General features: G+C 44.0%; 1 protein-coding gene across 1 annotated transcript in view; it reads left to right on the top strand.

Moving 5' to 3' along the window:
• The window catches only part of adarb2 (adenosine deaminase RNA specific B2 (inactive)), a 170,211-nt gene that overhangs the window by 103,946 nt on the left and 40,468 nt on the right, over positions 1-25,797 (top strand). Inside the window, exons 2-3 of the mRNA XM_047568702.1 lie at positions 8,361-8,447; positions 9,348-10,300. Of these exons, the coding sequence (XP_047424658.1) occupies positions 8,361-8,447; positions 9,348-10,300 (1,040 nt within the window). The remainder of the gene's footprint in view (positions 1-8,360; positions 8,448-9,347; positions 10,301-25,797) is intronic.

Below are 25,797 nucleotides of genomic sequence, written 5' to 3'. Positions count from 1 at the left end.
AAAAAATAATTAAGTAAAAAAGGACGGTATATAATCCAGCCTTTCTTGTAACTGGTGGACAAAGAGCAGAATGTAGTATTAATTAAACAAAAACGTGAGTTTGCTCCAAAGTTGTAAGGTGGTGTCATTTCCCCGGGAAAAGAGCATCAGTTTGGTCAATGCGAGGGCGCATGGTCCATATGTCGTCTATGGGTCCAACCTGTCCCTAAGCTAACTGACTCCAGGTTGTAGCCTGATACAGAAATGAAAAAGGTCAAGCAGTTATTGAGAAAGTACATAAATGTGCTTCCCAAAATGCCAAAATGTTTTTTAAAATTGCTGATATTTGACGTTTGTCTGTTGTTGTTCTGTTGTGGTTATCATCTCTGAATGCTAAATACCAAACTACCAAAACTACCAAACAAACAGAATGAGATTATGAGGAAAGCTGATGTGTGAATCCCCCAGAAGTTTCATCAGTCCCGGTCTCACGTGCACTGCTTTTAATGCGATTTAATGAAAGACGATACCTGCAGACCTCAGATACCTGCGGCCTCTAATGACAACGAGGAAACACAGCACATGAAGAGAAAGCCAGACTTTTGCCTAAAGGCACCAGGTGCCTGCAGAATGAGTGAAAGATGAGAATGAAAAGCTACCTGTGGTGTACAACATAACATCTGCTCAAAAAGGCAATAATAAAAGTGTCCACAGTGAAGACTCTGTCCTTGGCATGCATGGCCAGAGGAGCAAATGTAAAGCAGATGGCTTGGCTGCTCTGTCCTCACAGCCACTAATCAGGTGCTAAATATCCATCAGCCTGCGCTAATGCGTCCTCCTACTCTTGTTTACTCCCCTTTTCAGAGCATACTGTAAACTCTCCCCAATCGCTGCCTCAAATTGATTAAAACACTTAATCCCCAGCTCAGAAACTCTTAACAGGTGGGTGAAACATGAAGAGCTTGTAGAAAAAGTCAGCAACAATCACTGAGTGGTCGACGAGAGCAGCTTTCTACCTCTGACGGTTTGTTCTTACTTGAGAAATTAAATAAACTACACACATAGAGCTGTTTAAATATTTCAGAAATCCATCATGGAGCTACAGAGAGTTACTGTTACTCGTTGTTTTGCTGCAGGACCTAAAAACATGTTGTTAAAGCCACCTCTGTATCTGCTAAAGAGCAAAACTAAGCATGGAATTGGCATCTGCCCCTTTAACTGGAACCTATAGAACCATATCATTTTTTATTTTTTATAGAACCATAATAAGTTTTTATTGTGTGGTCCAACATACACTTGACAAGCTATTCTTAAATGAGCTATTGTTGAAGTCTGAGTGGCAATTTTAATAAAGCTTTGATTTTTTTTGGTGTCCGTATTTAAATTCATTGACTTAACAATTGAGGAACGTGTGCCACTGCGGTGAGAACTCGAGCCTCGGGGGGAAAAATAAAATGTCACATTAGATTATACGCTCAGTTGCCAGTTTATTAGGTACACCAGTGGGAATTAAATGGACTCTATAATAACATTCCTGCTCTAAATCTGATCTTCATGAAGGTTATGATATTCCAGTTGGTTTAAGAAACTCAAAGAGCTGCTGGTTCAACAGTGTTTTTATCTTGTAGCATTATTGAATGGTATTGTGTTGCACTGACAGGTGTTTCTATTATTTTGACAATCTCATTAAAGTCTAGGCTAGGCTAATAACAGAAACACTCCAATACAGTTTAACAGCACCACAAACTGCATCCTCCAAAATGAACATTCACTTGATTTAAAACCTTTCTAACTCTGTTTCAACAGAAACTGAACTTGTAATAGCCATGATGGAGACTTTAATGCAGCAACATGGGCACCATGGGATTACAGAACTACAGATAAATAGCATAGTACGTGTTGTGCTACACATTTGAATCTTGAGATGGTTAGGGTTTGCGTTGAGGTGTAAAACGACCCTCAAATGTGAACACATACTTTTACAGTGGTTACGAGTGGGTTCATTTGTAAATCAGCTGACAAAGACTCGACATGTTGGGCAAGCTGGTGAATCAGCGCTAGATAAGATCGAGATACTGGATTCCCTTTTAAAATCCCCTAAAATCAGAAAAGAGCAGCATTTGTTGGAGGTTTCTCAGTGAATTACAGTTTTGTTGCATTGTTCTCGTGCTGGCAAGAGCATTGGTAAAGTAGCATGTGTCAGTTCCCATTATAATAATAGCTTACCTTGAGCCACAAAGACAAAGGAGCAGACCACATTAGTACTTTCTTACAAATGTTTTTTCCATAAACCCAACTGCAGGAGCGAGTCATGTTGTGCGATTGGTCACTTCATGAGCTTCAGATTTATGTGCGTACAGACGAAATGCTGGAGATCAAAATCGAACCCAGAATGGACAGTTTTCACGTGGCTTAGAGGGCAAAGGAAAAGTGACGTGAAGCGGGTTTTGAAGAGCCGCGGAGAAACAATGCAGACTCATTTAGTGGCTCGGTGGCTTTCGGTCTCGGGAAGACGCTGAGAGAAAGATAAAGACAGGAAGGAGAAAAGGAGAAAAAGGCAGGTGGTGAGAGAGAAAGAGAGAGAGAGAGAGCGAGTCAGTGATTTCCCCCAGCGCCTGTTTCAATAGTGTCTCCCGTCGCTCATCTGACCCATTCGTTATGCTGAGCCATGGGGAAATCTGATTGGGCTCATTACCCTCTCCTCAGAACTGATGCAGGAAGTGCAAAGAGACAGAGAGAGACTCCTCTGCAGCTCATTGTGAATGGACACCATCACCAGCATTGTCACTATCAGGAGTGCATGGCCATCTGCCAAGGCTCTTCCTATCTAACCTGGCGCTCCTCCGCCTCCCAGCCTTTTGTGCGGTGGAAACAGATGAGCGGCGTCTCCTCTCACCGTGTCCTGGTGCAGTTGGGAGCTGGGGAGGGGCGAAGGGGGGGAGGTGGACGTAGCGAGATGAGGCTATTGTCTGGTTCATTCGGGGGCCCGCAGCCCAATGAGAAGGGATGGATGACAGATACCGTGAAGGGCGCGTAAGGTAACGGGCGCCCACGTCAGCTGAGGTGATCGGCGGAACGTTTGATGAACTCAGCTGCGGGCGGGGTTTTCCTCCTCGGCTTTGGAGAGGGGGGGCGTTCGAAGAGAGGAATGAGGGTTTGCTTTATTTGCTCACTTCATACGAGGTCATTGGGAGGACATAACCGGTGAAAAGAAAGTGACACATTTTCCTCTCTGTCACCGCTAACAAACTGCTGCTCATACGCACTTAACTTAAGTTAAAGTACGATTACGTCTTGTATGTGTTTCCATCAGAAGGTACTTTGCTAACGAGCTGTAACTCTCGTAAAGTCTCGTATTGCGACCTCCAATAATCCCCTTATATTCTTGCCATGTGAGACTTCAAATGAACTGGTCACATGACCCCCTGCGTCATCTTCACCAGTGACGGAAATGCGAAAAAGTGTTTCCATTGCACTTTTATATGAATACATCTGAAAAAACCCTCACGAGAGCGTAAAAGCGACATTCAGGTTTTGCACATTTCTGGGGATAGTGGAAACACAAGCGAGTGCAGGAGAGTGGCGACAAAGCGAACCTGGACCACGGAAATAGAGGAGAGATAAATGGCAGGAGCATGAACGCCTTTATAATGTTGGTTGCAGGGTAAACCACAACTGTCGACCTTGTGAGGGTTTGTTGCCTTCAGTTGGCTTTAGCTGCTTTGAGCTGTCGTGTAGTCTGTGATCCTTCATTAGGCGCATTTGTCAAGTGTGCGATCCCCAGTCTTTTCTGGAAGGACTGTGAAAGATGTGTAGTGTGTACCCAGCTTCAGTGATAAAGCTGCTTAAATGAATTCGTTACCAACAGCATTTGTGCTCGTGGCGTCATTCCTAGCCGACCACTCCCTTAGTTAATAGTAACAAGGCTGAAAATACGCTCGGCTCTCGCTCTGATTCATAAACAAAACACAAAACAGGCCAAATTTTGAAGATGACCGCTGCACTCTCCTCCACACAGCTGATTCAACATCAGAGTTATTGAAAAAAAAAACAAAAAAAAAAACACGCACACACACACACAAAAAAAAAAAAAAAACAACTCGGTGATATTTTCTCCTCAATAGGCACTTCCTGAGACATTTGAAGTGAACCGCGCTCCATTGAAAGAGAAAAGAATTGTTTCGGACACAGACCTGAAGAGCTCCGTAGACAAAAAACCCTATATTCTGGCTGTTGAATGTGCACCTCGTCCAAATAAAAATCCCTTTGAATAACAGAATAAAAGGGTCTGTTCAGACTTTCATGCTGCAACAGTGAGTCCAGCACACTCCAGCAGACACAGAGGATAGCAGACTGAATCTGTTTCCTCCTTTTATCATCGCCTTTCAGGGGCATGAGTTTGCCTGTTGGGATTGTTGTACTAGCGCTGCAAACAATTACTTTTTTTTTTTAATTAATCTATTGTTTATTTGACTATTTGATTTATCATAAAAACTTAACTTCCACTATCAAATCAGATTTATTCAAATATTTTCTCACATTTTGAACCCATTTCCAACTTTTACTTTAAGCCTGTTGTCACTTAAATTAAGATTTACACAGTGAAGACCTAATTAGAAAAGACTCAATATAGAAGGTGTTTAGTATGATTTGTAGTTTGTGTTGATTTTAATTAGTAATGCAGTTATACATTCTTTACTTTTTTTTATCTGCAAAATGTTGCATACATTTACCAACAGCGTTAATTCAAATCTGCAACTTAGTTTTTTATAGGTGTGTATAACGGTAGCGTCTTGGTGGTGAGGTTAAGACGAGGTAGGACGCAAAGGGACAAAGCAAAACAGGTGCAGGAAACAAAAAATAACCTTAATAAAAACAGGAACTTCAGATACCACAGAGTGGAAGCAAGCTATCCACAAACACAAATCCAGAAACCAAAAAGGATACAAATCCTCCAAAAAATAAAGACATGCAATTAGAGTGTAAGCGCACATGTGCAGAGGGCCGTTGAGACAGGTGAAACTGATGGGTGACACGAAGAGAAACCAATCCGACTTTCAAAGAGCGAAAACAACAGAAATAAAGTAGGACAAGAACCACCAAGGAAGAATTTTACAAAATGAAAACAGGAAACACAAAAAATGTCCTTCATTGTATTCAGACGATGACACGATTAAGACTCAACCAAGACTTTTTGGCTAATTTCCAGCACACATTGTGACATATTCCAAGCAAAATCCACATATTTACACAGTTAACTCAGATTATGTATGACTGAAGCCTAATTGAAGGTACTGTCATTAGATCTTTTTACAGCTACTCTAACTTTACTCAGGTCAAATGTAGCCTAGGACCCTAGGTTCCCATGTGCTGTACGTGCTGTTTAGCCCATTTCTGGGTGGGAACTGTAAAGTGGCTGTTAAGAGGATTCTGTTTCTACTACAGATCTATACAAACGTGTGACATAAGCACATATATACCTTCTTGTGTCCTCTTTGTGTTGTAAACCTGTAGCTGATGTCCTTTAGGAGAACACATTTACTCACGCTGTAGCAGTTTCTGATTTTAAAGCTTGCGACACATCATACATGCTGCGTTCATCTGTTTACACCACATCCTGCTATCTCATTGCCCCATGGGTCCTTTGACTCGACAGAAGCTGCTGAGTGGGTGGTTCAGACCCCTCGGCAAGACACGATTATCAAATATACATTACATTCATTTCGGGGCCCCGGTGTGGAAAGTTTGGGCTCCTGTGTGTTAATTGCCGGCCTCGTTGTGCTCTCTAATTTCATGCTTGATGTGAAGATTTGTCTTTCACGCTACAAAAGAACTGGATACGTTTTGTGTACAAATGCAAGAATGAGCTTAGACATGCTGCACCAGCCAGCGGACCCCTGAAGACCTCGAATTCTGTAAGCAGCCGTGTTTTTCTTACTGTAAATGGGCTGTAGTGGCTTTAAAAACAATATGAACTGATTTGAAAATTCTCTGTCTAATGACCGCGTTGGCCGAGGGATTCATTTACGGCCAAATTGCTGCTTCTGTTGAGCTTTAGTCCATAATTAGGTCAGAATGCAAATGCCCGTATTGTGATGTTGGCCCACAAGGACCAGCACAGCTCCAGCCTCAGTGTTTAGAGTGTAACCATGTGTGTCAGAGTGACTCATTGAACCCCTCTAGTGCTGTTGAGCTGCGACAGGAGAGAGTGAGAAAAATAGAGAGAGGGAGCGAGCACCGGGGGCCGAGCTCATTCGCAACCTTGCACTCTTATCAAAACGTGTTTATTGCGCCATAATGTGGTGCTCCATTTATGCAGCATTTAGCTGTGTTAAACTGCTGCTGAGTGCAGGAAGAGCTTGGAGGACATCTCGACCTCTGCCTCACGCTCTGACCCTCTGCACACCCACATGAAGTCATTCCACCTCTATTTCTTCCACCCCCTTTTTTCCTACTTTGTTGCCTCTTTGTACTTCTTGTACGACGCTGTTTCCTCCCTCCTTGTTGCCTCTGCCGTACCTTTCTCTTTTATTGATCATTAGCCAGTGTTGGGAAGAGAGAGGAGGTTTAATTAAGGAGCCAGACTGGTCTGTCAATTCTGCTCAGCGCTGCATGGAGAGCAGCAGACCAAGCGATGGCCCTAATAGGGCTTCATACTGTAAACAACACGCACACCTGGACAGCAGCCGGCCCCAGGGACCAGGAGAGAGCTCTGATAAAGAAAGGAAGTTTATTGGAGGGGGTGTTGGGTAGTGGGTGAAAAGAAAACTTGAAACGTCTAAATTGTTGAACATCAAACTGAACAGATTCTTTTTTGTCTGTTCCTGTAAAGTTTTTCGTGCTTAACCAGGGTACTCCCTGGACAGGTCGCCAGTCCATTGCAGGGCCAACACAGAGAGACAGCAATTTAGAATCAGCAGTGAACCTAACAAGCATGTCTAGAGGTGGGAGGAAACCCATGCAGACCCAGGGAGAACATGCAAACTCTACCTAGACAAGCCCGAGCTGGACTCAAACCTACACTTTCTCGCTGGGAGGCATCAGTGCTAACTCAGCAAAGACCCGACAGTATAAAATAATAATAATGATTTATACTGTATCAGTTCTGCATGGGTAAGTCCCAGCATTTGAACCGTCAATTGAAATACTTGTGTAGTGCCCAGAGAGCAAATTGGGTATTAGGTGATGGCCCAAGGCATGACAGAAGTTTATTCTTGCAGTCCTCGTTTGGGAGCTCTTGCAGTTTGTTCCCGACACATCAACCTGGCAGAACTTTGTTCTCATGTGGGGTCCGGCAACTATTCTGTTATTGGTCAGAAATTGGAAGCGGGTGCCCCTAGTTACCCATATCCCGCATCTCCCTCAAGAGGAGGGCTGTATGAGGACTACCCCAAAGTTCAGGACTTGAGTTTCTCATGAAGTATAAATTACCTGTCCAGAACAAAGTTTTCTTGTTGATGCAGCCCTAGGAGCCCTAGGAGCGAGAACAAAATTTCTCGCTTCTCGTGGAGCATGTAACAAGCTAAAGCCATGGACATTGGGGGGGATGCTGCTCCTCTAACCACCTCATCACAATTCCCCTAAATGGATGTCAGGAGTGGGATTTGAACCCGTCCTCCATCTGAGGTCCAGAAGTCCCTTGGATCTGGCTGGGTCACCTGGGTGAGGGGGTCTCTGCTGACATCGTGTGGAACACCATTGATGATGCGTCCCAGCACATCATAGACATTTATCTTAAGACCTACAAGTAGCTCCTAGAGAGGTTCCCTCACTCTTACAACTTCCTTCATTAGACATTGTGTTATCATGTCTCACTCTGTGACCCAATCTGTTTTATAAAGACTTTTTGTGGTGTCTAATCTGACGTTGTCTCTGCTGTGATGAAACGCTGTACCCTGCAGCCCTGTGAATATTATCTTTTCCCAATCTTCTGGCCTCTACTGGCTGCTAAATTTGTTTGGTGATTTCCAGCAGCAGGACTTGGAGCTCTGCTGTGCTGTCGTTTTTGTGAATGAAGAAAGAAACAAGCTGCCTTATGTGGCAATTTCTGGAGTGTTGGTGATACAAGCAGCAATAACCACTGCCGTTAAACCTTTTACAAAGATTTGGTAAATCCAAGTTTGGGCAAGCAGAGTGCAAGAAGATTAGGATAAAAAGGTAGCTGCATGCGACCCAGTGTGCAGTTTATTGTCTTGCGCTGGAATGTGTTCACTGTGCGATCCATGCGTGGGCAACAGAGAAACAGCCCTGTGTGCAAACTCCCGCTCACTCTGCCCCTGTGTTGGGTCGACGATGATCTGCGGCTTTAATCGATAGAACAATCAGAACATCTCCGCCGCTGCCCTCTTGTTGACTCTGCGTGTCTCTTGTCTCTCCTCCAGAGAAAGTCAGTATGCTGTCAGCATTGATCGCTCCCTTCAAGTACATAAGCCCTGGGACCAGCAGCACAGAGGACGAGGACAGTTTAAGTAAGCCTCTTTTCTTTCTCACTGTCAGCACACTGCGCTAACTCTCCTGGTGACAGGCCTAATATGGAAATGATCTCTTTGTCGCCCCGCATAATTAATTAATCTGGAAACGAGTTCTTTGATTACGCATGGGTGTCAGCTTGTGTGTTAAAATCTGTATTCTTTATAAGTGTCTTCATGATAAATAACTCATTAGATAGATACGTGCTTGCTTGCATACATTAGTATCTACAGCTACAATCTACCCACCAGTGAATATCTCCCGTTCCACTATTAACATTCCTGTGGCGAGATCTGAACGCCCTATTTTTGTTCATTTCCCATCAGAAATGCAATACGCCACCACTTCCCAGTAACTAGGTTTGAAGAGCGTATCACAGCTGTTCAGACTTTGCTTCTCATGGAGGATAGAAGTGTGAAATAAAGCGGGCCACAGACATTTTTCTCATCCTTTCTCGGGAATGTCTGCCTCTCGACATGATCCCCGCCCCCCGTTACAAATAGGATTGATGCTTTGCGTTGGCCACAGGGGCCGATGTTCCCCCACTTAAGACGCAGACTCGGAACCAATTTGGAGGCAGATCACAGGATGATTTGGCAGATAGCATCGCCATTTTTAGGGGATTTGTATTTGGATTTTAACATACTTAAAATACGATCGAGCCATGTGGTGTGAAGTGGGCTTGGCTCGGGGAGATGATTGGAGATGTCTTCATTACCATTTCATTGTGTATCGAGTGGCTCAATCTGCCTTGAGAGATGTCCCTTGATTCCTTTTGTTCGCCCAGTATGAGCGTGTCACGCAAGTAATGACTGCTTCTTTTTCGTTCTTGTTTTAGAGTATTTTGTTATCATTTTGAATGACATTGTTTCTGATTCTTTTGCTCTTTTTTAATTCAGGCACCAGCAGTGCAGAAGTAAAGGAAAACCGTAATATTGGTAACTTAGAGGACCGCTCCATAGGATCTGGGGAGTGCCAGTCGCTTTTCTGCTCTGACTCGACAAAAAGTGGGAGCTCAGGCCTGAAGAGGAAACGCCCGCTGGAGGAAGACAACAACGGGCACCTTTGTCAGCTCCGACTGATCTATAAGAAACTGTCCTGGTCTGAGGCTCCTAAGAACGCCCTGGTGCAGCTGAACGAGCTCCGGCCGGGCCTGCAGTACCGCATGGTGTCTCAGACGGGCCCCGTACATGCTCCCGTCTTCTCCATCGCCGTGGAGGTCAACGGGCTTACCTTCGAAGGCACAGGTCCCACAAAGAAGAAGGCCAAGATGAGGGCTGCAGAGCTGGCCCTCAAGTCCTTCATTCAGTTCCCCAATGCTCCTCAGGCCCATCTAGCCATGGGAAACATCTCAAACCCTTCGGCCGACTTCACCTCAGACCAGGCTGACTTCCCTGACACCCTCTTTAAGGAGTTTGAATCATCGCCGTGCTCCGATGGCCTCTCACTCTGCAGCTCGGCAACCGAAAGCGAGCTGCTCTCGAGCGAGCTCCTGAGACATGGACGACTACTTCGTCACACGTTGGACCTGATGGTACAGGCTCAACAGAGACTGGGTGGGATTGTTCCAGAGCCAGATGCCCCCAAGAGCCCCGTGGCGTTGCTCAACGAGCTCCGGCCGGGCCTGCGCTACGCCTGTCTCTCAGAGCAAGCCGAGGGCCGTCGACTGCGCAGCTTCGTGATGGCGGTGCGCGTGGACGGGCGGATATTTGAGGGCTGTGGACGCAGCAAGAAGCTGGCCAAGACCCAGGCGGCCCAGTGTGCTCTTCAGGCCCTCTTCAACATCAGGACGGCCCCTGAAGGGAGGACAGGCCTCAAAGCCAGCAGGAAGAGTTGTCCTCATTTACCCCAGGTGAGTGCAGACACATCCCCAGCGTCTGTCTTCAGCTAAGCTTCTTTGGCAGCCACTCCATTTCCTACAGGGGCCTGTAATGACCAAAACAGCAGGCGTGCAGCAAAACTGCAAACACCTTCCAACAAGTAATTAAAGAGGAAAGGAGATAGGAGCTAAAGAGAGCAGGGTGGAAGGAGATATAGTGGCAGGGCTGATAAAGATATGTATAAACAAGCCAGCATTTGTCTGGTGTCAAATACAGAGTTTATAGAGAAACCTCAGATTCTCTGCTCTGCCAAGCCCGAATATTGAGTAAACAATATCTGTTTGCTGGTCTGTTTAAATTGAAAAGCATGTAAATTAAGCTAATTATTGTCCTCGTGCCTCTGACACATGAGAAATCTCCATCACGAGCCAAATGAGTTTTCTTCGCAGTCTTATGTGTTTGTAGAGCTGTAATTGGGAGGGTTTTGTAATTTTGCAAAATCTCCTGTTTCCTCGTGTGTGGCATCACAGTGTCTACAAACATTAATTCAATCTGTTGCCCAAAGGAAATAGAAAAAGCAAAGAGCAAATCGACAAACAAACCACTGAGACCAATCCCGCGCTCATTTACCCAAATTTGTAAATAGCAATCAGAGCAAGGAAACTAGTTTTTGAGAAACTTGGAGGAAATTGGAGAGCCTAAAGACACAGTGGCTGGATTGGCTCGCACTTGTTGACAGCCATGTAAAAACTTCACTGCAGCTGCAGAATTTCATCTAAAGTAAATCTGCCCAGAGTAGATAGTCACACTGATTTTAGTTGTTATTACTCTTGTTTGCAAAGAGGAGAACTTCAAATCCAAGCTGTCCAGGTCGCTGGCATCAGCAGCTGAAGTTAAAACTTTAAATTTCCTCCTGTATAACACAAAACAACGTGTAAAACACCACATTCTCGAGTTCTTGAAAAATTAAGCCGTTCATACCCAAAGAGTCCTCTCCCTGAAGAGTTCCCTTGAAGCTTTTTTTCTGTCACCGCGCCATGCAGCATGTGTTTTGTATTAGCGTTCTTCTCTAGCCTTGAAGAAATAAACGGGCGAGAGTGTCCTTCCCCAGAGCACGACATCAACCCAACAAACCTGCACATGTTTGCCGAGGAGAAACTTTTTCTTTTTCTCCCTACTGCCACGGTGTCTAAAAGGATTTTAAGAGGATTTACCGCACCCTTTAGTTCCAGAGAGCAATCGCTTGTGGAATTTCTTGAAAGTCAGCCGTGCCGTCTGCCAGACCCAAGAAACGTTATATTTTCATTGGTAAAGGACAAAGGCGTGCTAACGCTATTTATGCGAGGACGTGCAAATAAAGGCATTGTGTGTTTATGGGGATGAGCTGCTGGTTAATGTCGATGTAAAGCCCTCCAGCCCACGTTCGCTCTCTCTATGTTCACATGTGAGTCAGTCCTCTTGCCAAGCATTGATTGCATGGGCAGTGGTTGACTACTTTGCAGATGTGATGCGTAATGTGGGGGTGGTTGCCAGCGGTAGCCCGGGGGTAGTGCAAAAGGTATGGTCGTATGCCAACTTAATGTGCGCCAGCTCAGGCTGTTCTCTTTCCTCAGAATTCCCTTGTACCTGTTGCGGAATAAAGCTCTTCTGTGAAGATGTCTTATAATATACATTAAAGTATTTCCATGGCCTTTAGAAAAGATCCTTCTAAAGCAGGCTATGTCATGGTGATGATGATGGAGGAAGTCTATATTAAACATTGTCATTCTTCAAAACCTTGCAAATGTTTATGCAAATCTAAATCCTAAGGACAGTAACTTGGTTTCAGCCCTTGTCTTCCATAAAACAGACATCAGTATTGGTGTATATTTAAGAGCCATGTCGCTTAATGCTTGTCTGGTTGCATGGAATATAAATGAAATCCAGTTAGTTGTACCAATGATAGACTTAAAAACCTTTGCTGAGGTATGGTAGTTGATCACCAGAATACCAACACTGAACATTACTGAGACCTTATACTAACTCTGCTCACATACTTTATTATACAACAGCTTTTTAGCAGTGTCACTTCTTTCCTCAGCTAACTGCTGCGACTCCAACTAATTTCTGGCACCGGAACATTATAAATAATTTTGCTAATTTTAGTGATAAGAATCCAACATTTAAATACAGTGACTATTGACAATGAAGGTAACGAAAGACGAGACACACTTTCAGGATTTTGTATGAACTCAGAAGAGTGAAACACGAGGATGAGGATTTGTATTAGTTTGCCAGACTGATCTAGACTGGAGGGCAGGTAACTCCATAATCCACCTGGCTCCAATGAAATATTTAACCTCAGCAGAACCACACCGTGCTGAATCCTTCGCAGACCTTCCTGGTTTCGCATACACGCTGAACAATAAAGTAAACAGATTGACAGGACAAGGCATAGGAGTGTGCATCAACACACGCAGTGAAGTCCCTTGCAGTGGTACTCTATACTTTCCTCCATCCCTCCCACGCTCATGTCCCTGGGAATTGACTTTAACAATCACAGCAGAAATAAGGCACTGGGCCACATTTTGCTTGGCATTAAAGAGCTATTTATCTTCCAGCAAGGACTTTCATTTTCTATTCCTTCATTTAACCTTTATTTACCCAGGGAAATCAAACGGGAACGTACTCTGCAGAGATATCTTGCCTTACTTCGCTTCATTCTTCGTATTCATTACTAAGAGATGCCGGTTTGGGCTCCAGGCTTTGGTGGAAAGGTAACTGCCTTGCTCAACAGCTCACACTTTGCATCTGCAAAGAAATTTCTTTAAGGGGCTGTATGTAAATGAAGTGGGTGGTCCAGAGCTTACTTACTCAGTTTTAGTTTCGTCTCAACAGAAGAAGCCAATAACATTCACCATCTTGACCAACAGTATCCTGTATTCAAGCCTTTATTCAAGCTTCAGTTACCCCGCAGAAAAGCCTCCATACCTCCTTTTGTGTGAGGTCATCGACTTTCACCGCATATTAGTCGACTTCAAAAAATCGGAAGTCATTCAGCCCCTAATTACAGTACATTTCTTTGCTGACTCCCCGTTCCTCTGCACGTTTTTATTCAGCCCCTAAACGCAGCCTCAAGGTTAAATCAGCTTTTAAACGCAGCTGTTAGTCTTTATTATTAATCAGCCAGTAGGAAGCTGTTCTTAAATCCTTCCCACAACACTCCAGTTCCCAGAAATTGTCTTTGCCCTATTAAAGCCTGCACAGTGGAGTGAGAAAGTGCTGGAGTAATCCTGACACCCATTTTACCAAGTGGAATGATTACCCCAGTGTTCAGGCCTTGATTGGCCACTTAATCTCCAGTCGCCGTCACAACGCACTGCGGTGTTGCCAAGTCGACTGTGCCTGGGACTTGTGTGCAGCTGTGGGCGGGCGGAGAGTCGGCGGCTCCACGAGGAAGGACGGCGCGGAGGTCAGCGGTCAGCGCGCTGCTCTCTGCCACCTCAGATTAAACTCCATTTGAATAGAGAAATGTGTTTGGCGTCACAGCTGAAGGGACATTAAGGTTAATGGGGGAAAGAATGCACAAAAATGCAGATGCAGATGAAAAATTAAGTTCATCTGTCTTTTTTAGGCACAAACAGAAGAACAGGATACTTTAATTTGTCATCATATTAGCTGAGATCAAATGCGACTGCGTGGTAACCCTTGGTTATTTGCGGTGATTTGATTTAGTTGTCTCTAAACGTGGAGCATCGCAGACAGAGGAGGATAGAGACTGGTCAAGTGGAGTAATTTCCATGCCTCCTCCGCGGCAAATTGAATATGATTTCAGACACGTGAAGGTGACCCCTGTCATCTGCCGAGCCTCTCGCAGATTGTTTTCTTTTGTCTAATCTCCCCCACTTCTAATCTGTCTCAATATAAACAGCTGTGACAGGCTGATCATTAATTAATATTGCCACAACAAATTAGCAACAGCGATCGCCCGACCAAGCACCCTGTCTAAGAAATCCACCGATTCAGAGAGAGAGGGAGAAGGAAGGTGTGAACAACACATTAGAGAGGAGCTGATTAACAGCTTTGGGGACCTTGCAGATAGTGTTACATTCTCAGCATGTGGACAGTGATGGCAACACATACACACATAGTGACAGCTACCGCAGCAGACTGTAGTCACGGTATCATCTGTGATTATCACCGTGAATGGCGGCGTGCAAATAGCCTGATAAAACATCTGCATTTATCACTGCCAGCGGATTCAGTTGTGGAGTGTTTATTCAGGCAGGCTGGAAAGTGTACAACGCTTCAGAGAGCATCACCAAGTGCCACACAGCAAGATGTTTTTCAGGAGGTTAACCGGGTTATCCATTTGGTAAATCTGGCAAAGGTTTGTCAAACTAATCAAAGCCATTTTTAAAATGATCGCATTCATTGACTACTCGGTCGAGGCCCGTGTTAGTTGCCCTAAACCAAAACCAAACGTTACAAAATATGAACTACTACGTCACAAAACTAAGAAGAGGTTTCTGCTGTATAGTATTATAACACTGGTCTAACCACAATTATGATTTTCATTTGGTGTGACACTGTTAATACTCATGCTTAGCTCTACACTACAGAACTTAAAGAAAATATTGAGGTTTGTTAGTTGTTCATTTATTTCGTTAAAACCATCCAGCAATAATTTTTCGATAATACACTACAGGACTATTCAACTGTCAAGCATATACGCCTCCTAATTTTAAAGGGTACATGTGTTCTAGAACAGAGGCCTTCAACGTTTTTCAGGTCAAGGACCCCAAACTGATGGAGAGATTATATATGGATCCTCAACCTACTATATCTGTTCTATATTAAACTCAGCCTAGTGCTATTTATAAATATACATTATTATCATTTTGAATTAAATATTAAGCTATCCTTCATCCCTTAACTAAAATATGTTGGATTCATGTTGATGTGTATTTAAAGAAATTTAAATTTGTGGAGGAAAATTAAAAAAAAAAAAAATATTATGTTATATATATATGGCGGGCCCCCTGCAGTGCCTCCACTGGCCCCCTGTTGAAGACCTATGTTCTAGGAGATGTAAAAGATAATCCTTTATGAATCACTACTATTATTTAATATTAAACGATGGGGATCAGATCAGGTCATGCACGGACAAAAAATAAATAAATAAATAAAAATGCGAATGATAGTAGTATTAGTAGTATTACACACATTTACAGTTGTACACAGACTAACTGTGTGCTTCAGCTTTAACATATGTAGTTACCGTAGTTACAGTGTGTGTACAGAGTTTATTTGTGTTAAAGTGGATTATTGGACATTTAGTGTGTTTACACTTCTGGCTTGTTTTCAGCCTCTGATCGTCTGTTGGCAAGTGTTTTCTTGCTCCGTTGCTGTGTTAGAACGGAATTCAAGAATCAAGTAGTCCTGCAGAAAATTAGTTTCTGCAAATGTTAACTTAATTGACAAAAAAATATGCTGAACACGTTCAAGCTCAGGGTTTGCAAATTACGAATTTTAGATGTCAGGTTCAAGTTGGCAAAATTAGTCTGCTGCCACTGACAAAAAACACTGAAGGGGCTCCTCTGCTGAAAAGAATTGGTTTACACAGATCAGCCACAACATTAAAACCACTGACAGGAGAAGCAAATAACGCTGTGACAATTCAGTTTTCTGCTGGGAAATGCTTGGACCTGGTGTTCAAATTCACTAGATCCCAAACTGAAAGTAAGTATCTGTGGGATGATCCACAGAGACCCCTCCCCTAAGACCCCCACTGACAACATCCTGTATCCAGGCACCACAGGACACCCTCAGAAGACCCATGTCCATTCTCTGATGAGTCACAACTGTTTTGGAGGCACTACACAGTGTCAGGAAGGTGGTCATAATGTTATGCCTGATCAGTGCGTCTCATGTGCTAAATGTGAAGTAATGTAGCAAGGAGCGACAGATGAACATGCAAACATTTATTTAGTTGTAACAAGTATAAATATAACAGAGAATGAGAGCAACATTAGTGGAGAGGTGGTTTACTTTTATCAACTGCCAGATGGAGAACGGTGAGACATTACAGGAAACAGCTCCTCATTAAGACCCTACGCAGCAGATAAAACAGAAAATCCACTTACATTCTGATCCTAGTGGTTTTTGATAGGCTCTGCTTTGATGTGGCTTTCTAATCTTTTGGATGCCACAGAATTTCTGTTTTACATCGTTCTAAATGGAAATCTGTGGAGGTTTGAACTGCGTATCAGACAAAACAAAGCAACAAACACATTGCACTTGGTCTGTATGGCATTGTGTTGAGGCTTTTCACATATATGATTCATTTATAAAATAATCAGCTTGATTTTGATATTATCATCAGCTGCGACCCTAGAGATGTTCCCAAACCCCAGTAATTACTCTTAGAGTACAATACCATCATAGCTGAATTAATGGTGGATACGATATTAATGACGCCCAGTTGTAATAATCATAAATTATGTTTCAGAGAGCGGCAGTGGGTCCTGTTGTGTTTCTAAACTGATCCTGAGCTCTGTAAATGTGAGCCGTAAAGATGGGAATGTCCTTATGTGCGACCATAAAGTGTCTCATTACAGTTTTGTCACTTGTGTGCACAAGTAATGTGAGCAGAAAGCTGGTGTTTGCTTCACGACTGTCGGTCTGCCCTTTAACCGACCACTTAGCTCATCATGTGGTATTTAAGGAAAAAAGCAGCGAGGGAGCGCGGGGGCTTGTGTGTGAAATCACCAAACAATAATGTTTCCCCGTCTGAATGGGAGCGCCCCGTACACGGAAAGGTTAGAGTCATCCTCATCTGTCTAATATGTATGCAAAATATGACCTATGAGGCTGCAGCCTGTTCAATCTAATGTACCGCGTCAGCATCGCGCTTTGAGGGAGAATCCCTTAGCAGGGAGGAATTGAAATGGGGTTGGTCAGGTCGAGTCACCTCGCACATGCAGTAAAACGCTCCTGTAATCTATTCCCAAAGAAGCGTGGTGCTGCCGTCTGCACCTCTGCTCGCCCTACGCTGTCCTAAGTCGCTTCTACTAAGTCTTCATTCTTTGTGACAGTCCTCCATTCCTCCCCCCCTCCTCCTTCCCCGTCCACGGCCGCTAGCTGTGAGCCAGAGCATGGCTATAATCATTTCTGAAGAACCTCTCACACTTCATTAAAAGCATAATCAACTTCATTACAATTTCATAGGCGTTCAGGTAGCAAATGGCTTCCGATAAATCACCACTATTGGTCCTGTGTGGCTGGCATGTGTAGGTTTATCTCCGGCTCTCAGGCTGGGTGGAGGGGGCGAGGAGGGAGGAGGGGAGGGGTCTGGCTGTCTGGCCTTTAAATGACCTTCCAGCCTGGAGCAGTGGGCCGCTCTGTCATACGCACTGAATGGAGACATGCACGCGCCCGACGTCAGGTTGTTTAAGAAGCCGACCGAGTACAAGAAGCGGATCGATACGTGTGGCACAACACTGAGCTCTGATCATCTTTAATGTACTCTGACCCTATCACAGAGGTTTTGTTGTTGTGGGTTTTGCAAAACAAATTATACCAAGAACCTTTCAGTTGTACCACTGACTAAATTTAGTTCCTCTACAGTCTTGGTGACAAAGGCCCCGCTGTCAGCCAATTATTGTCTGATGATACAGGAGCTATCAGGACGTAAACAGCTCAGGGCTAAATGTTGCTCAGTGGTCAAACACAGGCTGCTTCAACTAGTGTGTCCTTCTAAAGCTGTGGTAAATCAACCTGTCCATTTCCTCTTTGCCAGTTCTTTAAATTTCAATTGAATTTCCTGAAGTTTGAACTGTTGGTCGGTCAAAGTGAGACACTCCCCATCAACCAGCTCCAACAATGAAATTCAAAAATTAAACATCAGTGTGTGCGTTAATAATAAGCTAATAATTTAATATGGAGCAGTCACGGGTGACAATTTACTGCACTAAGTACTGTGATTTAGTCACATTTTGAATGCAGCACTCTTTCTTCCCATAATTTAAATCTGAATACTTCTTCCATTGGTGGTTTAAAAGGAACTGCGCTGTTGAAAGGCTAAGACAGAAAAAAAGTAAAAAAGCAGCTCTGCAAGCTCTGCTGCCCGACTTCTGTTTATTAATCACTTGATCCAGGCATTGCAATTAGTCTACCTCAACTGTGTTGATCGATAGTGGCTCCATGGATACCTCTTAATATGTGTTTTTACAAAATAATAAACAGCCAAAATGTCCAGAATATCCTACGCCCTGTTGTTGTGCTCCACACAGACACACACAAAAAAGACACACATCCCCCTGACAGTGATCGTCCCTCTCCACCTTCTCAGTCGCCTGACTGATCACTGGACCCTCCGGGCCTCCCAAACCTCTGTACGTGTTCCCCCAAGTGGTTTTTCTCCCCATTGGCTCCGTAACTGAGGCGACATGCCCTGCGTTGTTGATATGCTCTGCTTGCGTTTGTGTGTGGCTCTTGTGTTATGGTGCGTTCCATTTACCACGGAGGCCGGAAGTCAGCACTGGAAATGACGTCACGCCCGAGTTATCTGCGTTCCAGTTGCAGAAGTCGGAAAACAAGATGGCCGCGGCCAGGAAAGTACTTGGCTTGTCCGAATATAACTTGGTGGTGTGTTCAGTATTTACATTTTTTGAGTGCAGAGTGAAATTAAAATTTTTTTGTCTCCTTTTAGTCCTCCACTATGGTGTATGCACATATTTACCATCAGACTAAACCTTAAAGGGTTAAATACACTACAGGGTGCATATTTACTTTGTACAACCAAAGTGGCCTCTGTACACAGTATAAAAATAGTCAGGAAATTGTTAGCTTAGCATAAACACTTAAAATGCCCAAAAACTCTATAAATGTACAGTCAGGAGATGATAGCTTAACTTAGCACCAGGACCGGAACAAACGGCTAACTTGATTTGTCCGAACGCCAGCACTCCTCTGAGTCTTGGCTAAGCTAAGCTAGCCAACTGCTAACTTTAGCCCCATATTTAGCATCAAGGCGTCTTAAGTCTTCTCATGTAAACTCTTGAAAAGAAAGCAAATAAGTGCAATTCCCCAGCTGCTCGGTGCCTTTCTTGTAAAAATACATCGTTGCATTAGTCTACTGCTTGTTGTCATTTTACTGTTCATCACTGTCTCCCCGGTGCTGCATACGCTCATAAATAAAACCCAGGAGGAGCCTCGCAAGAGCATAATTAGTAGGATACTGGGAATAAATGTAACAACAGTCGTACATTTTACTCTTGACTAAATTACCCCAAAGATGGAGTTGGAAAAAAAAAAAAAAGAATAATCCTAAAACATCTGTTACCTGTGTCCTACTCTCTGGGACTGTACGGTGCGTCTCTTGGGGGGAGACAAAATGGGAGAGGCAGGAATGAGGTGTGCGTGCGTGTGTGGAGAAGGGAGAGGTAAAAGCCAAGCTGGCAGGGGGAAGGATGAGAGGCAGGCCGTGGGGGGAGCGAGGGAGGTGAGGATGGATGGAGTGCAGTGGGGGGAAAGAGAAGAGAAAAACCTCAGCGGAACAAAAGACCTTCAGGATTAATTAGGCGTCAGATTGGTTGCAGGGCACAGCGGGGGGAGAGAGAGAGGGCGGGTGAGAGATATAGGGGGAGAGAGGGAGAGTTTAGCATTCTGGGAAGACCTCGCATCCGCGGCCCTCATATTTCAGCCTGCCTGCCCATGAGTATACAACAGGCAGCTAGTTAAGGCCTGCCCTGTGCCTGGAACCACTGTCCAATGGGTTATGGATGGAGCCCCTTCTCCATCTTCATGTATTTTTATGTTATCCCACTGGGCAATAAGAGGAAACACAGAGGTCACATGTGTAATGCATAATGTTTACATGATGGCTTTCGCAGACGTGTGTGAACGTACGTATAGTGCATGTGAAATTGCAGGGAAAAAAGGTGAAATATTATTCCCTTCGTATCGCATCATCTCCTCCCAGCCGCCAAATTACACTAGTGTGAGTTCACAGAATAAAAGCAGCTGAACTTCTTACTTCCTCTGCTGATTTATTTAGTTTTTTTTTTTTTTTTTTGTTAAAGAACAATTGCTTTGAAAACGTTTTTCGGGGTCACAGGCGTCACCTCTAAATTTGAGAGGCGGACCCAAAGCCGCCTGTTAATACCATCTTCTCTTGTCATTGTCACAGAGGGATGTTTCTGGAGCGACCTTTCATAACTCCTCTTCCCCTCCGATACAGGAAGTGCTGAACTCTGCATACAGATGACAGGCGGCGCTGCCATGAGTCATAATATCCCCGCCCGACGTCGTCTCCTCACAATGCACTTAACAGAATCATACGAGAGTCGCTCTGGAGGCTGGAGCAAATCATGGCCTTTCAACATTTGTACCAATCACTCACACCATCGCAGAGGTAGTTTGCGCGCACAGCTTCGAGATATCTCGCAGCGTGAACTTTAGAACAAAGTCTTCTGGTTAGATGGGCTGATTAGCCATTCGATTGGCTGCACAGAGCAGCGATAAAGCTCTGACACATTGTGTTACACAGAAAGAAAAAATCCACGGCTCACAGCGTGAATAGTTATCATATGCTTTTGTCAGATGCTGAAGGAAAAGTTTCCACTTTTTAAGCTTTTAGACTCAGAAGAAGTTTGACCCAGCTCGCTGCACTTATCCAACACATTGTGTAAAAAAAAAAAAAGATGATGAATTACTAATAGCGTTGGCAGAGTTGTCCTCACAGTTGCATGTAGCTTTACACTGCCAGTGAAGAATGCACACACTCTGACTTTTAATACATTTCTACCGTTGCTTTAGCACCTGGTTGTGCGTCAGCAGGTACATAACAAATCCATTCCCATTGCTCCGTTTCTCGCCTCTGCATCCCTGCTGAATTTCAGCGCCTGTATTGCTCACTGCGACGCAGGATGACGATGAACTAGCGCCACTCCTGCTGGTGGAGAAATGAAATGACGCAGACGCGCGAGGTTTAACAAGGAGAGCTTTCAGCGTGAAAGGTCGAAAAGAAAAAGTCACTTTGCTTGAAGCAAGCCAGTGGTGTTGACGTAGCTATGTTCTATGTGCCACATAGGATATCGCAGTAGTCGACAGATGTCCACTGCATGCAGTTTGACAGTCCTACATCCAATCAGTGGCAGTTTAGTGTGAACAAACTCCACAGTGGTCTTTTGTCCATCACGACATCTAGCCACGCCGAAACCATTTGATTGGACCCGGCAGATCTTCGCTGGAGCACAAACGGTTCCTAACGGAGAGACTTCAGACTAACTTTCTGTCACAAAACATTTGTTCGACGAGGAAGTTGCTCAAGTTGCTCAAGAGTCCTATGGCTTCACCCCATGTTTTCTAAGGCTGCACATGGTCTAAAATCTACGACTGATCTTTGTCCCTACAGACAAAAACAACCAGCACGTTTTCTAAAATCGTGTTCTACAGACAAAAAAGTGTGCAGTTAAAGGAACTGTAAAAGTTCCTGCAGTCCCAAGAACTGGGGTATACATTACACATTTCAAACGCTTTATTTTATTTTCATTACATTTTTATTTGTATATGTTTTCTTTAGTGCAGGGGTCTTCAAGGACCCCCAAACTGATGGAGAGATTACGCAGGGACCCCCTACCTACTATATGTCTTTCATAGTAAACTCAGCCTAGTGTTATTTATAAATATACATTATTATATTATATATGCATATATATTTGCATTCAGTATTAAGCTACTCAAACATGTGCAACAGTAGGTTACTGTGTACAGGAGACTTAGATTGACAGGTCTATTGTGGCGCTCTGTGTGAAATGGTGCGACACTTCCTGCATCGCTGAATGAGTGAAGTGCTAACAGAAGGATAACGTCTTCTCTCTCCATTTATCCCTTTACTAAAATGTGTTGGATTCATCTTAAATTTGTATTAAAATGTATAAAAAATGTCTAATCAACCAAAGATTTCGCGACCCCCTCTGCAGTACCTCCGCCGACCCCCTAGGGGTTGTGGACGCCCTGCTTTAGTGCTCAATGGTGCTGAAATAATAAGTCCGTCAACTGATTACTTGATTGGTCCAGGTTATTTGACAGCCATTCAAAATAATTTTTCCATGTTTTATTTCAGTTAAATAGTAATAGTAGTAAGATCTCACCATTGGTGGGATAAAAGCAAGACAAAAGCAAGGGTTTCATTATTATATTCACACCGTTTTATTTTGCGCTGTTGGTACTGTTTCTAGGAATACCTGAATCCTTCCTCCGCGTCTGCTGTGCTGTCACCCAGAGACACGCGTGCTCTGCCTTCCTCCACCTTTGTCAGTTTCTCCCACTTTCTTTCTCTTTGTGTCTCCTTTACAAGAACCTCTGTGTCAAGCACCGTTTCCTCTGGACCACTTTATAGAAACACATTTACAGCTTTTGGCTTGCTCGGCCGTGGCAGCCTCCTTCCCACAAAGAGCCCGACTCTCCAGAATGGCTGACATTCAGCGCCTCCTCTCAGTACTGTTATTATTAAAGCTTAACCCAACCTAACCGGCAGTTGAGGCCGACGCATTCACAGCTTGTGGAGGTGGAGAGCGGACGATCTTCGCGTCTTAAGGTGAACCACTCGTTTGTCTCTGTTTGTCTTAATGCTCACTCCTCACCACGCTCTCTAGCATAACATGAGCTGCAGGGGAGGGAAGAAAAAAAAAGAGAGCATACAGAGCGTTTAGTAGCCTGTCATACATTCATTAGAGGAGCCGTCTGATGGATCAGACAGTGCAGAGCGGTGGTGTGTAAATTTACATTTTCAAATAGAAGCATTGACTTCAAAGTAAAATATGCAGCTATATGGCTTCAGTGTTCTTTGTCTTTTTTTCTCCCCAGCTGGATATTGACTCTCCTTTCAGTCTATTGTCATGCCTCTCCGGCTCTCCCTGCTGGCCTGTCGCAGGAGCATATGAAGGGTGTGCGTGCGTGTGTGTTCTTGAAAGGTTTGGGCGTAAAGGAAAGAAAAGGTGACAAAAGAGAGCATGTGCATTTGTTACAGTCTATCTGGAGTTCTGCTTACTCTGCAAACACCACCTGATGGATTTTTAGTAAATGTTAAAAGAGCAAGGGGCCACAGACTGATTTCTCTGGCACGCTCACAAGGTTTTCTCATGCGGGTTATTTGCATTCATTTCATCCGCGGGCTGTGAAGTGCATATTATATTGTGTTGCGCAAGCTGTGTGTGTGTGATGTGAGAGGGATCATGCTCTGTTTAAGCCTCTCTTGTCAGGGGATGTTTGTTAGAAGCCACATTCATCAGCGCAGAAAAGAGCAGCGCTATTTTCTCCAAAGGCCAGGTGTAAACTTACAGCTACTGTCTGCAGGATAAACATACCGTGTCACCGCTGTTGGGAGAAAACCTCAGATATCGAAAATGTCAGTTGAGCAGCGCTGTTTGACATCCATTCATTTAGTGGGGGCCTGAGAGGTGGACGTCTGTCAGTCCCAGCTGAAACGTGGTAATAAGTGTAACCTGATGGGTTTAACCCAACGTTGATCTTTTAACCACCGGACAAAAGTCCCAACAGTTCACAGGCCTGGATGTTGAGGAAGGACCTTAACAGGATGCAGATAGAAACTGACCAGATTCATGTGGATGTTACTTAGACATGTACCACCCACCTAGACCAGACACCCCCACCCAAAAGCAATGAAGCCCAGTAGGATGCAGCCTGACAAAGACTAAAAAACATGAAGAACATCACAAGGTGTTGTCCTGGCCTCCAAATTCACTAGATCCCAAACTGATCAAGTATCTGTGGAATGATCCACAGAGGCCCCTCCCCTCAACTCATAGGACCCAAAGACCCCCACTAATAACATTCTACTTCTAAAGGTGCAATACTTTTTCTGTCTTTTATTTTACATTATTACACATGACTTCATTTCTGATCTTATTTGTTTTGGTTTCTTCCTATGTATGGATTACTGGGGTTGCTACCAACACCTGATGAAAATTTCATGTTAATAGCACCTTTAGAAATATGTTTACTATGAAAAATTGTGATGTGTTCAATGCTTATTTTACCCATTGTATGTATTTATGTGTGTACTCATATATACACATATATATACACATTTATGTGTGTGTGTGTGTGTGTGTGTGTGTGTGTGTGTGTGTGTGTGTATGTACAATGTCCTCATTTGTAGTCATGGTGATGAAGAGGCCTCGTGTAAATATATGTGAAGAGCACACAGTGTTAATATTTAACCAGAAACAATCCTGCAGCCTTGTGTTTTTAGGGATTTGCATCAATACTGAAGGATTTCACATCTTGTGATTTACATCAGATTGGAATGTGGGCCCTCTTTGCTGCAGGAACTTTGGGATCTTGGGTGAATTTTTTTTTTTTTTGCATCAGACAGTATCACTTTTATTAATTGGTTTGCATTGTTTTATATGTCCTCTGATTGCTTCTCAAACCAAATCAGTCTTCAAACCTTAAACCTATTCTACTCTCAAATGCTCCCACTGTTGAAAATGTTAAATGCACTTTTGCACTTTTGCATTCAGCAGATTAAACATTGGACTTTCCGGAAAATAGAGTTTATGGTCTAAATTTATTGAATTTATAAAAATTTTAGTTTCAGCATAGGTCCATTTTTTGTTATCATGGAGAACCATGGAGCCTGTTTGTACTAGACAAAGTTAGCTACCTGTCCCAACCGGTTCCATTATTATTTTTTTTTTACCTACATCTGTCATGTCAGCAAGGCGCCCCAAACCAGCACAACATTGACATTTTCTCATGATCCCCTTGTTGACTGTTAGGAATTCAGAAAGAGCACCCAGAGCTATGAATCAAATGGCAAGCCATGGCGCCGCGGTGGAAGCGTATCAATATCTGATGATGTATGGCTGGCTCTAGGGCCTCTCGGCCACAGCAGCACCCACAGACATGACACAGAGTCTGGGCAACACACTTAGTCACCAGCAGAGGGAAGGCCTCTGGATAAATTACTCCTTCAGAAGCAAATGGACTCAACATCGCTTCAAAGGAAAGTCCAGCTAAATTAGTCATATGATCAGTCATGGAACTTATTTTGCTTCCATCACAAACGAAACCAGTGGAAGCAGGTGCTTAGATCCGATGGACATGCTGGTTTATTTGCTGGTGTTGCTGAAAGACAAGACAATGCATGTTGTTGCATTTGTGTAAATGCATTGCATTAGCGCCGCGGTGTACCCTTGACAGCACAATGTTTTACAGGCAATGCTTGACAGGAAGCATCTGAAAGCACCAGTGTTTCCCCCCCGCCCTCGTCTGCGTCTCTGATCTCCGCGGCAAAAAGCAAGCGGCGCTTGGCAACAGGCGCTCACGGTTACCGTTCAAAGGCTGGCGCCGTGGGTTTTGAAGTCTCGTTGATTGCCAGGGTCGAGCCCACCAAAAAGAACCACGGCAGTATCTTCAAGAGCAGCAGAGATGGAGGCGCGGCCGGCGCGTCTGGGCGGAGGTCGGGCGCAGTCACCCACCCTTTGGTGGGAGCCATCGCGGCGCTTCAGAAGAGCCA

The sequence above is a fragment of the Mugil cephalus genome, chromosome 18 (genome assembly GCF_022458985.1).
Source record: "Mugil cephalus isolate CIBA_MC_2020 chromosome 18, CIBA_Mcephalus_1.1, whole genome shotgun sequence".
NCBI classification, from domain to species: domain Eukaryota; kingdom Metazoa; phylum Chordata; class Actinopteri; order Mugiliformes; family Mugilidae; genus Mugil; species Mugil cephalus.
Note: the sequence above shows the minus strand (reverse complement) of the source record. Positions and strands in the feature narration are given on the sequence as shown.